The sequence below is a fragment of the Corvus brachyrhynchos genome, unplaced genomic scaffold (genome assembly GCF_000691975.1).
Source record: "Corvus brachyrhynchos isolate BGI_N302 unplaced genomic scaffold, ASM69197v1 scaffold115, whole genome shotgun sequence".
NCBI classification, from domain to species: Eukaryota; Metazoa; Chordata; class Aves; order Passeriformes; family Corvidae; genus Corvus; species Corvus brachyrhynchos.
In genome coordinates, this window is record NW_008239553.1 from 15,137,231 (window position 1) to 15,153,411 (window position 16,181).

General features: G+C 35.4%; 1 protein-coding gene across 3 annotated transcripts in view; it reads right to left on the bottom strand.

Annotated features, from left to right (window-relative positions):
• Nucleotides 1-4,023: 4,023 nt before the first annotated feature.
• SPRED1 (sprouty related EVH1 domain containing 1) overlaps nucleotides 4,024-16,181 on the bottom strand; it is a 58,490-nt gene continuing 46,332 nt past the window's right edge. For all 3 annotated transcript variants that reach the window (XM_008639553.2, XM_017742090.1, XM_017742091.1), the window contains exons 5-6: nucleotides 10,588-10,746; nucleotides 4,024-5,926 (exon numbers count right to left, since the gene is read on the bottom strand). In XM_008639553.2, the coding sequence (XP_008637775.1) occupies nucleotides 5,267-5,926; nucleotides 10,588-10,746 (819 nt within the window). In that variant the 3' untranslated portion in view covers nucleotides 4,024-5,266. The remainder of the gene's footprint in view (nucleotides 5,927-10,587; nucleotides 10,747-16,181) is intronic.

Sequence of the window (16,181 nt, forward strand, 5' to 3'; positions counted from 1 at the left end):
TGTAACACTAGGTTTCTAAATTGTATGAAACCATGTTTAATGCTGAACTACTTTCTCATATGCGGTTTTCACATAGTTCTATAGTTTTCTCTACTAACTCCTCACCTTATTAGTCATTCAACTCATTTGCCTTTTTCATTTCTCTGGTGCATTTTCACATCATCAATTAAAAGCTCAAGTGTCTACACTTAATAGTCCATGTAACATTTACACCTGGCAATAAAAATTCTTCAAGTTAGAAACTGATCAAATGAATAGGGAGAATTACTTTATTGGCTGTAACCAATAAGAAAACATTTGTAAAACCTAGAGGCAAATACAATTCAATTTAAAATAATCTATCCTAAACCCTGACTACTGAACTTTCAAATTATGGTTTCACAGATTTCTACTTGTTCATTTTTCTTCATGGACTGATTAGTTTTTTCTTCCTTTTCTGGTGTATATCTTATTCTGTAACTTACACAAAGCTTAGAATTATATTCAGAGATACACATTTTTGAGGTGGGGTCAAGCGGGAACTCAGATATATACGTTTTATGGAAAGGACTCTTGACCTCCTCAGCATGATGTCAAGGACAAGTACTGCTGTGCATACAAAGCAAGCTGGTATAAGCCCATTTTTCTTTAAAACATTATAGAAACTCTTACAAATGGTTCTTAAAATGAAAGATGCTGGAGTTTGACGGTAATACCTGTATTTACTTCTTTTTATTCTGTTCTTGAGCTGCAACGTTTCATGTGCACTGTTCTGAGCAATCCCAACACAGAATGGAAAAACATGTTATTTTTTTCATTTCAAGATAGTTTTAATCAGGTAATTACAGGAAAAAACATTGAAACAGTTTTTATGGTGTTATCTACTACGTCAACTTACAAGGATATGATGTAACAAACCAGTTACAAACTTAAAGACATATATTTACATTATATACTCAAAATAATAAGCTATATTCATATTCTTTAAGCCAACACCTATGGGATGAGTTAATTAAATTATACATCATTTAGTAAACACAAATAGCAGTCGAGGTTTAATGGAAACAATATACGCATGAGGCACTTTGAGGTCATTAGGGTGAAAAGCAAATGGCACCAAGCAAAAGAAGGAAAACCATGTACAGCTTATACTGCAGCTTTAAACATGAAGGCTGCTTTTTCACCAAATGCTTTGATTTCTTTAACGAACCACAACTTTTGTAATTGAGGGAGAGAAACTTTCAGATGAAAAAAAAATCCCCAAATGAAAACTCAACAGCCCCCTCAACCCCTCTTTATATTTGTAAATGCACCAAAGGAAACAAGTTTTATCACCCAGCTGCTGGACTAATAGTACCATAAGGCATCTTTTTAAAGTTCTTGTTTTTGTTGCCAGCCAGTGATCCTAATCTTCATTTTACTAATATGAATGTATAGCTGTACTGGCTGCACATTGTGCCGTAAGCTTGGAAAAGATTTAAAGTCTAATTTAAACCTAGGCATTATTTACACATGTGTTCAGCATTATCCTCCAGGTACACCTGAACAGATTGTTCGGAAGAGAACTCATCTAAAATGAGAATGTTATATTCCAACATGCACAATTAAGGCATTCTTCAAAATACCTTTGCTTCTCTAGAGGAAACTGCATTGATTAAGACTGTTTGAAACATCTCTTCTATAAGCTCTTTAAGAGTTTTATGTCATCATTTTCTGCTGTTTACTAAACAGTTACCATAATAATTGTAGATGATTATTAGATATTGCTTTAACCATGCACACAGCTGTAGGTATACCCTTCACAGCTACTGAATTTCATGTGTAAGAGTACACACCCACCCATGCATACTCACAACTTCATTTGTACCACAAACCAAAGACCAAATTCCCTCTGCGTGAGCATCAAAACTCCATCACTTTGCTGTGGTAAGAACTTTGAGAGGGAAAATTAAAAAAAATAATAATAATAATAAAAAATGTTAATAAACGCACTTTTTTATAAGCCCCGTGACACAATGAAAAGAATTTTCATTTCATTCCTGGTTCTTAAGCTCCTGTAACAGGCCATCACAACAATTTTAAACCTAAAAAAATATATGGTTAAAGGATTTTTACTTCAGTATTAATAATGAAACTTAAGAAGCACGATGAGCTAAAGCACCCCAGTCAGATTCCAAATGACTATTCTGTAAATTCATGGCTAAAGCATAACCTAATCGCGTACCTTAAACCGTGCACGGATAGCCCGTTAACTGCGATGTCATCAAGAGCTGTGCCTGAAGGCCGCCGAGCTTTCACCCAGTAGATGGTGCCCGAGCGCCGCTCTCACTTAACTTCCCCCACTTTCAAGGGGAAACAATTTTCACGGTAACCGAGGCTTTCAACGAGCGAGGGACGTAGTATTCAGTGACGGTTTCCAAAGGCTCGGGTCCCCTCCAAGCAACACAAAGCTCTGCTGCTACATGCCTGACAAACTGTAGCTCCGATGTTAAGTGCAAGGATTACAGATCGGGGAAGAAATTTCTCTATTTCCAAATGCTTTAGAAAGTTATTTCAGAAGAGATAGAATAAACGTTAATGTGCCGCCAAAACCAGAAGATGTATGGATGCAACAAGCTGTTCTGGAAGGGGTTTGCTGTGTCTATCTTCCACTGCTCATCTCCTAAATGTAACAGTGGGTAAGACCCCTAGCAGAGAAAAAGTACACATGCATGCTACTAAAACCAACCCTTACGGACCTTGGATCTTTGCATTCGTTTGGTCTCTCAAACCAGGCAAGCTGGCTGACACTTGCAGCACAACAGGAACAAGCGAGCATGGGCCCATCCAGTAACCTTTCTTAGATGATACAAGTCTTCAAAGAGAAAAGCAAAAGGTGAAAACATTTTAGCAGCAAAGTGGTTAAATGCAAGGTGAAAATATTAATGCACACATTTAACAAAAATATTAAAGTATATGTGTCATATAAAATACAGTACAGGACCAGGAGTTTCACTATGTTTTATAGTGCTCAGAGGAAACTGCTAAAACTAATTTCTTTCTGAAGTATATATACAATACGATTATATAGCATTTTCTTATACAGCCAGCAAGTTCTTTTCTTAGGTTGTTCATACCTCTCCTGAATTAGGACCCAAGCACTTACAAATATTAAATTCCTCTCATTCACTAGAAAAACATCACCATTTTTTATGAAAGTTGTTTTTAAAGTTAACAGTCTATTCTAGGCAACCAAGTTTAGCTGAAAATGTGTGAAGCATGAAAACCAACCAGAGTAGCAGCTTTCAAATACATAAACAGTAAAACCCAAGACTGCTGCTGCCATGTCATATTCTTGGACTTCAGCCATCCAATCAACTCTTAATACAAAACTAGAAGCTCTTCCATAACTTCTATAGTTATCAAGATATTTGTCATCTTTTTCAATGTGAAATAATACTTTGAAATGATCTATGTACAAAAGGCGGTCAATTCAAGCTGTAATATAAATATAAATGTTTTCTTTTAAAAAGTATTTTACAGAAAGATAGTTATATAGATAGTTATATACATTTGCTCATTTTACTCCTGGGCTATAAAGGAAAATTAAGGGGCCTGATACGTGCAGAAAAAAAAATTACACAAAATATACTGAAGAAATGCATGGAAGTGAGAAAAGTAAGTCATGCATTTTTTAAATTAAAATTATTAGGTTCTGTGTTTAATAGCAAGGGTATACTGAAGACGATCGATCAGTCCCACTCCAGCCAAGATGTCAAATAGGCACCTTTGCTAATGAATCATGACGGTTTTTAGTGTTTTACATGTTTTTAACAAGAAGTAAATGTTTCTTACTTCATAACACAGCACAACATGTAATGCTTTTAAAAATTCTCTGCAGGTTAATTGATTAATTCTTACCTGAAAGTTAGACTTACTAAGTACAAAACCACAAGAAATACCATGCGCAATATACCACCATTCATATACATACAGACACACACTCTCTCCAGTCTCCCTCCCCAGCCCCGCCTTCAAATTTCCCCAATTAAGAAGTTCACTCAGTTTTGCCTGGGCTGCAATTTATTTCTCAAGCTAAGTCTTTCGTTGTTCTTTTTGAACAAAACACACAGTCCTTTTGTTCTTGCCCGTTCAAATTAGAAAAAGTTGTGGTTCAAAATAATGAAAACAATTTCACTTTTGTTATTAATCTTTTGTTTTAATCATAGTACTTGATAAACAGCTGAACAGGATCCTAGTTTAACAGAAGGATAAACAAGAACACTGATGACAATTTGTTACAACTGCCTTAATGTACCTTTTGCTTAATGAACATTTGAATATGCAAGAAAGTATTTTTGGAGGACACCCCAAAAGAAAACAACTTGCTGGTTGAACAACAGAAACAACGTCCTTTTTGCTATTATGTTGAAATCAAAGTCGTTTATATATAAAAATAAATGTTATGTTCTAACAAGAACATTTTAGACAATTACATCTGTGCTTAACAAAAAAATATTGGTCACTCAAGACTAGAATAATTAATATTTTAAAGGTTTTTAGATTATCAGAATGCATGGATACAACTCAACACAAACTGTAGCTGAAGGGAACCAGGACTGAAAAATATCAATTTGTCCATCTGGAATAAAAATGCAACTAAATTAACTATTTAAAATACTACCATGGAATGTGACAGTAGATATGGTCCATACCTACTATATCGGAGGGAAGGAAAGTTTAACATGTAATAATTCGTACCTTACACATTTAGTTAAATATAAACATTTGTTATTTATACATAAAGTTGCTTCCAAAAAACTATTAATAAGTGATTTAGTTGCACTTAAAATCAGTTTCATTTCTCATTTGCTGAGTATTAACTTTTCTTAATCTTAAATCAACTGTCACTAGTGCACTTTTAGTTAACATTTCCCCTCAGATAAGTTTTAATCCTTTTAAAAGAGCCCCCTCACCTAAACCATGAATGTACAAAGTGGCAAAAGTTAATCCCTTTTAGTATAATCATAGTTTATATACTCATTTTATAGCCAATAATAAGAACAGGCTTTCCTTTGCAAAATCTCCTTCACAACTTGCAACAAATGCCACGCACTCAAAGGAAATAGTTAGGCGTGGCTAGCACTTGTAAAATGCCAAGGTCTGACAAGTCTTGTTGCTTCCTCCACATCAAGCATCTCTTACGTGAAAGAAGATTCCCTTCAGCTTGCCAAAAAGCTTCCACAAATCCAAGTTAGATGCTTCCTGGAAACAAAGATTTTTCAGCTCTGTTTGGCACAAGACTGATTCATCCCGCAGCTTTATGCTTTCCTCCACAGCACCCACACACCTCACCACAGTGATGGCATGCTCTCAAGGGGAGGTAGCAGCACATACATGGAGCAATGAACGAGAGTGCCACCAGTGCTAACCAGCGTAAGCAGAACTTGTCATCACTAGTGTCACACGAGCAAGGATCAGAGAAATCTCCTTCAGAGTCTGACATGCAGTGATACAGCATGCTCTCTGCGCAAAGCATGCAACTAACTTGGTAGATACATCTTTTAATAGGATCTGGCGCATCTTGACATTTTCCTCTGCCATTATCTTCATGATTAAACCTTTCCTGGCAGTATATACAGCGGGAACGCTCACCATCCTCTTTTCTTCTTTTTGAGTTTTTAAATTTTGATGAGGAAGGCTGAGTTTTAAATACCACAGAACTCTTTGAGTCTTTTAGGGAATTCAACTTAGTTCCATCCCCACATGGGTATAAATAGTCAGATTTTTTACTGTCTGATTTAGAAAATGGTATATTTGAGTCTGCGTCATCCCTCTCCAGATCATTCTTCCACATGTCAGGATGCCTGTAGTCTGCATAACGACGTATCAAGATGTCACGAGGGTTTATTCTGACAATTTCATCTTCGTCCTGAAAACTAACATGTCTGATTGACTTCAGTGGGACCTGGAATGGCAAAGTAAGAGAAGTTTACTATGGTGAAGTCCCAAATTTATGTCCACCTACAATGTAAATCTTAGATTAGAAAATTAAAAAATCAAGACTCCTTTCCCTTGCTGTCTGAGGATAAAAAATTCAGCTCTTTTCTCACTACTGCAATTTACAGACTTCCCCACAATAATGAGTCTTTTGCAGTGTATTAGGTCTATGAGCTTTAGTATTCTTTCCTGACTTTTTAGTATCGTGTAAGAGCTTTGGCTACTTTGGTATATGCATAAAACTTGATGCTGTTCTGTGAATTATGCTCAAAATTAGCGTGTTAACATCTTGAAGCAGAAACTAATTCCACAGATTAATTATGCCTTATGTGCTGATTTCATGTGATGATCTGCTTCTTTAGGACTAACTCCCTGATACATTCACTATTGTGTTATCCAGGGGAAGCTTTCCTTAATTCCTGCTCTAAGTTTTCAAACTCTCTCAAATTTGTAACAAGAGCATGGAATACTGGTTATTTATTGACAAAGCTGTATTCTAGATGAGGATTTTGCCATATGAAGAATAATATTCAGTATGACGATCAATCAATAACAGCAGCTTCTGAATGCATCTCCCCTTAGCTAATATACAGTACTTAAATTGATTAGTTTAGGACACCAGCAGGCAAAGACCCAAGTGTTTCTTAAATTCTCAGCTCGTAATGAAATGACCATAATTTAAGACCTTTTACCTCAAGAGGCAAGTAATAAGGAATGTGCTAAACACATACAAAACCAGCAGAGAAATGAGTTTTTGTTTATTCTGTCTTACAATGAATGGGCATGGGGGCATGAAAAAGTTGTCAAAGGTGACAAAGTTGATAGAATCATCCAAACTGAAATACTGCAGGCCTTAGTGTAAGATAGCAGATTGCCACTAAATGTTACTGAAATCACATTACAAGTGACTTGCAAGAAAAGGTGCAAATAATGACAGAATAAAAATTTAGCACATGTGTATAGAAGTAGCTCCTGAAAATAGCAGACAGTGCAGCAATAAAGCAAGGGTCTCAGTATGCCCCAGTATTTCTACCTGACAGGCAGGCAATTATTTTCCTACACTGTGGGGCTATTATAATCAGAGCCAGATTATGAGTAGGCTTCAAGTCAAATTCTGCCTTTTTCTCTGTCAAGTGCACAGCCTGTAAACCATCTCACAGAAAAGACAAAAAAACCCTCCCCTCCCTAACCTATTAGTCTTATAAATTCTTCCAGAACTGTGAATTACTTGGGAATAATCTTTGGCATCAGTATTGTTGCTTGGAAAGTGTGTACCTTATTAGTACTCAAATTAATGAGAATTAATGTGTCACCATTCTATGGTGAAGGACAACAACTGAACTGCATGTTCCTAATCTGTTGCAGTGTGTGAAACTACTGAAGATGATGTTTTAGGTTAAAACACTTCTATGTCGCTTTGCACGTGTCTGTGCTCCTACTGCGCAGAAGTCTGCATGTCCTGGTTTTGGGGTAGGAGACAGAGAAGGAAAGGAGGAAGGCAGCTGGAAAAGAGGAAGGAAGAGCTTCTTAAAATATGCTGTCTTCTGATTATGTAAGAATATCTGTAGCCTGCTCTAACCATCACTTCCCTGCTCAACAATCCTTGTGTGATGAGTACAGAACTGTAATTAGAGATGCTTTGCCCTGGGACTTTCAACTGGAGTACGCTAATAAGAACTTTTTTTTTCTTGGCTCCAAGCCACATAGTTGAACTTCCACAAGGTTTCAGGGATACAGGGAGAAGAAAGGTTATATCCTATTCAGTTAACATTGCTCCTCTTCCATACTTCCCCAAGCTCTTATGCAAGCAGTTAGGCTTCCCCTTTGCTTATAAAAGCAGACTGCTTCTCAGCCCTATTCTGTTTTCAGAATTCCAAGAGGAAGAATCTATTGTTTAGCAAAAATAATTAGATGGCTAATTGGCTTTTTTGAACATTTTACAGCATAAATTCATTTAAGAAGCCGCAAAAGTAATTAGAATTCCATATGTTACAGGCATAAAGGGTCCTTACCCCACTGTCCACATAGAATATTATGCATGCACATAAGACATTAAATAAAACCCATTGTTTAAAAGAAAAAACCCCCTAATACCTCAACACAAAAACCCCACCCTCAACCTCCCATTGCCCAGACAGCTAGTAGCCATTAAAAATCACTACAAATACTAGCAACTGTAGAATCTGACCTCTCCTTAGCCTTTGAAGGCTTTTTATTTGTTTGAGCAGAACACACCACATACATAGAACTCATTTATTTTTTTCAAGTCCCAAGCCAAACACCAAAAAATGCTTAACTGGCATGTTACAAATAAGGCACCACTACATTCTTTATGCCACTGATACTAAGAAATACTTTTGAGTGGGAAATGCTGAAAAATAAGCAAAGTGGAGAAACGCTGGAAAAACTTTGTGTATGAAGAGCATTGTTAAATGGTACCCATGTGAAGTACATGAAAATTTATCAACAATACACAATCCAAAGTCAGACAGGTACAAATACCAGCAAAATTTAATGAGAATAATGCATTCAGTCCTCTAAATAGTCAAAATTGTATAGTATAAATGTCATCTATGTGAAGCTGAAGCAGGAAGGGAGGAAGAATGTTACAGCAAACTGGAATTCCACATAGAATCTGATTCTGAACATGATTAGCCAACCAGAAATTAGGCAGAAAATTTTTGTTGATGCAACTGAACCCACAAGTATCGTACCTTACTTGAAGGGGTGCACCTTTAAACAAGGCACAGTCACTTGCTTGGTACTGTAGCCTTTGCTGTTTCTCCTCAAAGAGATACACCTGATTTTGCTCAGCTTACAACTTCTCAATATGAAGACACCAGCAGCTGCCTACATCATCGCAAAGTACTACGTTTAACACGCATTTGTGTATCAGAAGCTGGAAGGCTGAAGGACTTGAGTGGTTTTTTACTAACAGTCAAAATACTACAGGTAAAGATCTGAATTGTCATTAATCACTTCTTTAGTCTGAGCAGGTACTTCTTGAGTTATTCAACTTATGAGCACAGTAAGAGTGTTCAAACTTATTTACCAAAAATTGAAACAAACTCAGTAATTAGCTCAAGATCTGCTGTGCCACCTGGTCACATGCATGGAGTTTAGCAGAGCCAGTGCAGTGCGTACACATGCAGAATGTAAGGTTTTGGTGACCTGCCTATGTTCTAAATGTGTGTACCACAAGACCATGCAAAAAGCTGAATGTGTCTGTTGCTTGCAGGTGGTTCTACAATATGAGAAGAATATTTAAAAAAATATCTACTTAAATTTTCATGGAATGCCCCATAACTTCAGTTTTCAAGAACTGAATGCTAGCGTTGTCATTTGAAAGAAATTTCTGTTTCATGTCTATCAGACAGACACAGACTAATCAGTTTAATACAAATAAATTATCATTTTCTCAGCAGTCAATTTCATACATGCTCTTAAAACGTATAAAACATGTATTTTAAGCTGCTGCACTTTTCTTTACAATACAGGGAAGACTAAGAGCACATACATCACTGGTTACTGTAGCTATTAAATATTAGCTGCAATAACCGAATTACCCATCCGTTCTATTCTAAAAAATATTTAGAATTCTCTTTGCAAGTAAATGGGAAGAGGGAAAAATATGTACTTGAACAGAAACAAAAATATGAGATGACTTACACGAAGAGATAATTCGAGTAGAACAATGATTAAAAATCAAAAATTAATAATTTCAAGCTCCTTAGTTCTCCAGATAACACTGTTTGCTTCGTTTTCCCAGTAAAGCAGCTTAAGAGCAGCTGATACAAGACTTTAGTACAATCCTATTTTTCTCTGCAAAAATAACTAAAAAGCTTTATTTCAAGCAGCAGAAATATTTTTTGGTAAGTCTTCAGAACTACTTGAACTTGCATTCTGCTTTGACTTCTGCTATTCAGCATATTCTAAAAGCTTCCCATGTGTTTGATTCTAGACATAAGACCATCAAATTAATTATTATCCAACTTATTAAGAGTACTTCTACAGTCTACAAAAACTGTCAGTTCTTTTAGCTTTAGAAAAAACCAAAAATGTATAGTGCTAAAGGAAAAGCTGTACCAATGGCTGAATATTTTTCATACATAACTGATATACTAATATATATTTTTTCCTTTCTGTACCAAAATAGAGTATTTTAGTTTAAATAGGCATTTAGAAAGCATAAGCAATGTTTCAATAAAAATATTTAGCAGAAGTGCCCTACTGTACAATGCATCCAAGCAATTTTAAAGATACTTTTCAATATTTCTAATCAAAACAGTATTATTATACATGTAACCAAGATTGAGCTAATACCCAATTAACATTTTCTGAAAAAAAAGGCTGCAGATAGTGAAATCTGCAATACAAAAACAGACTTCAAAGAAATTAAAGGTTTATTCATGTAGTCTGGTGCATTACAAAGATAGGCAAATACCTTCACAAAGCTTTACCTTTGCCATAATAATGCTATAATATTTCAGCTGCAAAGCTTATATTGAACATTTCAAGAAGTTGAGAGCACATGGACTTAGCACGCAGTACTTTCTTGTCAGAAACTACATACTGTGCCATTAATACAGCAAGTAAAGTAAGGACTGCTTCTTTTACTGGTATTCTTACCTGGTTAGGTTGGCTAGGAAAACAGGCTCTTCTGGTGTTGAAATCCTCAAAGGCTGAAGGCCTTAAATTCGCACTGTTGTAAGTTTCACTGGTTACTACAGTTTCGTGTTGAAAAAGGTGATCTCTCATTAATGAACCTGATGTATTTTCTTGAGCAGTCTAGAACACATAAGAACTCCCTTGAAATGATTTTTGCATTTATATAAAAACAACACCAAACCCACCAAGTTCATACATAAATGTGTTACTATTCTATATAACGTGCTAGAGGCATCTATAAACACAAGTATTCTTAAATGCACATTTTTTAAAGCATTCAGAAGTAGGCAAATACTTACTTTGAGTCAGCCTTGGTAAATACAGAATTTCTCTGCAGACAGTACACAACTTGGGCACTAGAGATACATGCCTTTGAAACTCAGTTGCCAAATCAGACTTCTTTAAGGAAGTAGAGATTAACCTGTCTCTGAGATGATGTTTAACTACCCACGAGCCTACCAGTATTTACAAAAACACAATTGGAGAAAAAAAAATTTCTGAGACTACTAAGGCAAAAGCTAGTCAGATCTTTTAACAAATTAAAAGCAAGATCAGCTGGAATGGAAGAGAAAGTCAGTTTTAACCTATACTGGCCCAATTAAAATATCTAATTGAAGCAAGTGTGAATTAAACAACTAATGACTGTCTTTTTGCAATTAAAGTTGTATCAGGCAATCTGATACAAAAGTGAGACCATGAAGCAACATATAATGAGATATCTGCATTGACCTGTGCCATTCAGAATAAGGAAGAGGAAGTATGTTTGGGTGGAATACTGGCTTGTAAGATGATCCAATTTCTGAAATGAATAGAAAAACAAACAATTCTCATTCTTTAAGCTTGACTGACTGGGACATACTTAGGATACAGCAGAGCATTTTGATACAAATTCCATTGGGCTGCCAAAAATGCACTGTATGATATTTTGTTTGCATTGAGAGATGCTGTAAAGTTAACTGGCTGTCATAATCTGATAGCACTGAGAAAATTCTGGCATCATCCAGCTTCCAGCAATGAGACTGTTTCAGCTTTATTATATGGATTTATATGCATCAAGAAAACATTCAGAAGAAAAGAATAAAAATACTACAGAAAAATACTGAGGCAGAGACAAACCTGAAGTTTTGGCGGGTTAAATATTGACTCTGAATCATTAGTTTTCACCTATCAAAATACTTAAGGAACTTATTCCAGGGGTACATTAGTACCTCACATACATAAAAGCCTAATGTATCAAGTTCTAAGACATCTAGAATATGAAGTAGACTGTCTGTAGCTAATTTTGTAGGAGAAAGAAAATAATTACATCACTAAGAATTTATATATTGTTCAGAAGCACTGTGTGGGAAAACATTAAATTTAGTAATTAATTAATGATCAGCGTAATTACTACTAGAGAGCATACACCCCAAGAAAGACAATAGCTCACTCAATCAGGTTAAAGTTCCCCTGAAAAATTTTGAAGACAGGCAAAACACCAAAAAGAAGTACTATTTGCAGATCCTTGAGCATGACACCACCACAAAGTAATTGACCCTGTTATTGTCAAAATCAAATTTTCTGGTCAAACACTGTTGGGAAAGGAGTATAAAAGAAATGTTGGAATGACTGACAACAATTAGACTTCATATATGTATACTTATTTTTAGAGCAAAAAGCATCAAATATTAGTGCAATAACAAACATCTTCCTAGCAGGTGGTACTCCTGCAGATACATTGCCCAATGACATAAAAAGCTTCCAAAACAGTGGTTCAAACCACAGAAGAGCTGTATTCAAAATGAGGAAGAAATGCCTACAACCATTTTTGGTCTGAGCAATGTTAAAAATTACTACAAGCATTTAAACTAGCAGCTAGAAGCCATTTTACAGAAGCCACAGTGATAAGCATCCCCTTTCCCCTTCCCCTGGCTATTATAAATTTGAATGGTCTAGGGAGAAGGGAGCAAGCTGCAAAAACTTCTACTCCTTCCTTCTGAAGGAAAAAAGGCATACTACCCACAAGCCAGTCTTTATCTCTGGGTGAGATTTGCAGCAGCCTGCATTATTTCCTGTCCCTGCAGGTGGTTCACACCTTTTTTTCTTTAAAAATAAACTACCTAACTATAGAGCAAAAAAGGACACACGCACACGCTCACACAGGCAGACACGTACTCCACTTGGCAGTCAAGGAGGGCTCCATCTAATGAAGGACACAGGCACAGATCATCTCTTACTGTGCTAACTAGCAGTGCCAGATGATGTACGAAACCCAAACCTTAATCTTGAAGCAAACCTTTGTGCCCTATACACAGCAATTATCAAAGAATGCTTTTAGAAAATTCCAACACAGATACCACAATTCAAACTAATTGACTTCAAGGACAAATTTTGGGGTGGCAGCAGACAGAGAAAGGCATCTGACCTTTTGTAAGGCAAGAACTCGCCAGACAGCATTTTGGAAAGCACAATGCTCAGCTTACCAGCCTATATGGTACAGGTAAGTGGACACAGACTAACTTCTGGTATTAAAATGAAAAGCAATCATGTCAGTTATGATCTTCTTTAGCCAATAAATATTCACTGTGCTGAATTACAGAAATGCTAGATGAACACGCTGAACTCTCTGCTTTTAATTAAACTGTAGTTTAGATTCACTCAAACTACATTTATTAGTATCCAAAAACCTTTTCATTGGACAACACTTCCTGCTCCAATGTGATGTTTTATGACAAGGTCATAAACACCTGAAAACCCACATTTTTAATGGAAACACTGACAATCTGAAGTAGGAAACAAAAGTGGTATTGAAAATGCATTTAAGTAAGAAGCAAATATATAAAGTTTTCCACAAGAACATATACAGAACAAATATACAGAATATCACACAGTAACACAGATGCACACATTCTCCTTTTCTACTGTCCAAAGCAATTACACCGCCCACATTCAATATTCTTTAACCACAGCCTACAAAGTACAGTGCTGGCATAGGTTATTCACTATCATCTGTAAAGTAACCTACGCCAGTTTTTAATGCACAACGGAAATCTGGTTTGCTCCCAGCTGCTGGTATAATAATTACTGTCCTATGGTTGCTAAGAGATACTCTGAATTTTTTTCCAAGACTACTAAAACATTTCTGTGCACACAAGCAAAAGGATGCTGGGTAAAGCAATAAAATGACTCCAGCTGTAGCTCTCCAGCAGAATTCAAAGCCAGATGACAGCTGTAGAGAAAATGAAAACCAGACTGAGCTTCTCTTGTTCTTCAAATTTTCTCTCCTTACTTCTCCCAGTTTGCCAGAGTTAAGTCTGGGAGAGAATTCAACATTGTTCTGCAAACATTGTTAAAAATGTTCTCCTCTAAGTTTAATGATTACACAGAAGGATGGATGAGAGACCACATTTCCGCTGCATCCAAGTTCTTGCATTTACTTCCCATGAGGCCCAAAAATCTGCTGTTTAATGCTAACCAACACAAGAAATGCTTTTTCCTTAATTTCTCAATTGTGAATAAATGATACAGGTTTCAGAAACATCTGAATGACTTCCTTCTGCTTTAGCTATTTCTGAGACTGATGGAGCAATATATTTGGCAAAGAAACTATTATTTTCAGGTATGTGTTTTTGACATAGGCTGAAACATTACCTAGATTACTCTGAATATTTCGTATAGTTTAAACTAAAAAATAAGACATTTGACATGCCTCTTTCTTCAAAGGCTTTTCTACCTGAATATATAGAGAACAGTACATGTAAAGCGGCTGCTAGGAATAATGGTGAGGAAAAAAATATATAATTCCTCCTGTTTTTTAAATACAACTCCAACAAAAAAAGCTTAATATACCAAAATGATTGAGCACAACATATGAATAGATTTATTTGAAATTGACAATTTGAATGAGTATTACTTTTAGTTCTAAGAATTGGACCTAAGCAATTTATTAATTGCACTAAATATTTCTAATCTTTCGTGTTTTACCATGTAGTATTGTCTTATCCATAAAGCAACAGTGTGTCAAGAGTAAATTATTTCACATTTCCTTACAAGTCGTAATGTTAAGTTATTTTTGTAAAATAAAACTTCTGCAAACATTTTGTTAGAGGAAAAACAAATTGAGCGGTCATTAAATGCACTTATGAAGAGGTCACTAAGTAGTGTATTTACAAAGAGGCACATGAACAATTAATGTCTTCCCTGCCTGCACCAAAACCCCTTAAGAGGCACGTAAGTTGCAGGTCTTTTCCCCTTCCTACTAACAAAAAGTCCAATGTACTTACTCCTGAAAGAACAAGCCAACCTTTTTATTTTCTGCTTACAATTTATCAGTCTACAGTTTTCTTCTGGCACTGCATAAGTGATCCAATTCTTATTACTTCAAAACTGTTAAAATGTGTTAGTAGCCTATAAATAACACCAATATGGCGAATCAACAAAACCTGAAAGAAATTAAAGCTCAAGTACTCTATTTTTCAGTTCACAAAAGCAAGACCTATGCATCACAGGATTCAAAACCCCCACAAAAATAACTTAAAATGCATGAGCTCTAGATTTCATTTAGATTTACTTCTAAGGAGAAAAGAATTTTTTTACATATTTTTTTTTTAAACTAAGCCAGATGAATTTTAGAGCAAGAAGTTTACAATTGGTAAAGGAAAAGAATCTGAGCCAATCTTTTAACAAACAAGCAAATTGACTTACACAAGCTGCTCATTTACTACATTAAAAATGCAAGATTTTATACCAAAAACATCTAAACTTCGTAACAAAACAAATTCCCAATGTGTATTTCCATGTAAGTACATATACATTTCCAGGTTCCATTTACCAACATTACAGGAAGTCAGACAGCTCTGCCTTAACTCATTTGTGTATTTCTATTTGAAATTAATCAGGTAAGACTAGGGCTTATTTGATGATAGGAAAAATTTGCATCTAATAAGTTAATTAAACAACTGAAAATCATTGTAATAATCTAAGCAACCATGAAAACCCTTAAGCGATAATATTTTAATACTAGGATTTTAACATTATTTGTGAACAACAGAGAGGCTAAAGAAACTATAATGAAGGTATGTCTTCTTAAAATGATAAATTTGATCTTCAGCAAAAAGAATGCCTTCTCTGGGAGATTTTATTTACAAAATGCAAATAAAAAAGTCAAAAATTTAGTGAACCAAGGTATAACATAACAAGCCAATTTCTAGCCTAGAAGGCACAAGACAAGAGTGCAGTTTTTTATTTACATTTAAGGTATGCAAATACAACTTTCGGACAATGACTATTTCTGCTAACTACTTCTATAAAATGTGATAATACTTATTAAAAAGAAGCATTGAGATTTCACAGTCAGATGATAATTTTTGATCTTATTTGGATCCTTTTATTTGTTCTCTGTAGCACCAAATATAACCAGCCAGTAAAATAATTTATGAAGCATGTTTAGCCTTCTTCATCTAGTCATCTTCATTAAAAAACGAAACAACAAAAACAAGCCACTGTGAAAAAAATTTATGTACAAACTAAATACTATACTTATACTTCAAATGTACACTAAATATTGGATTCCTGCT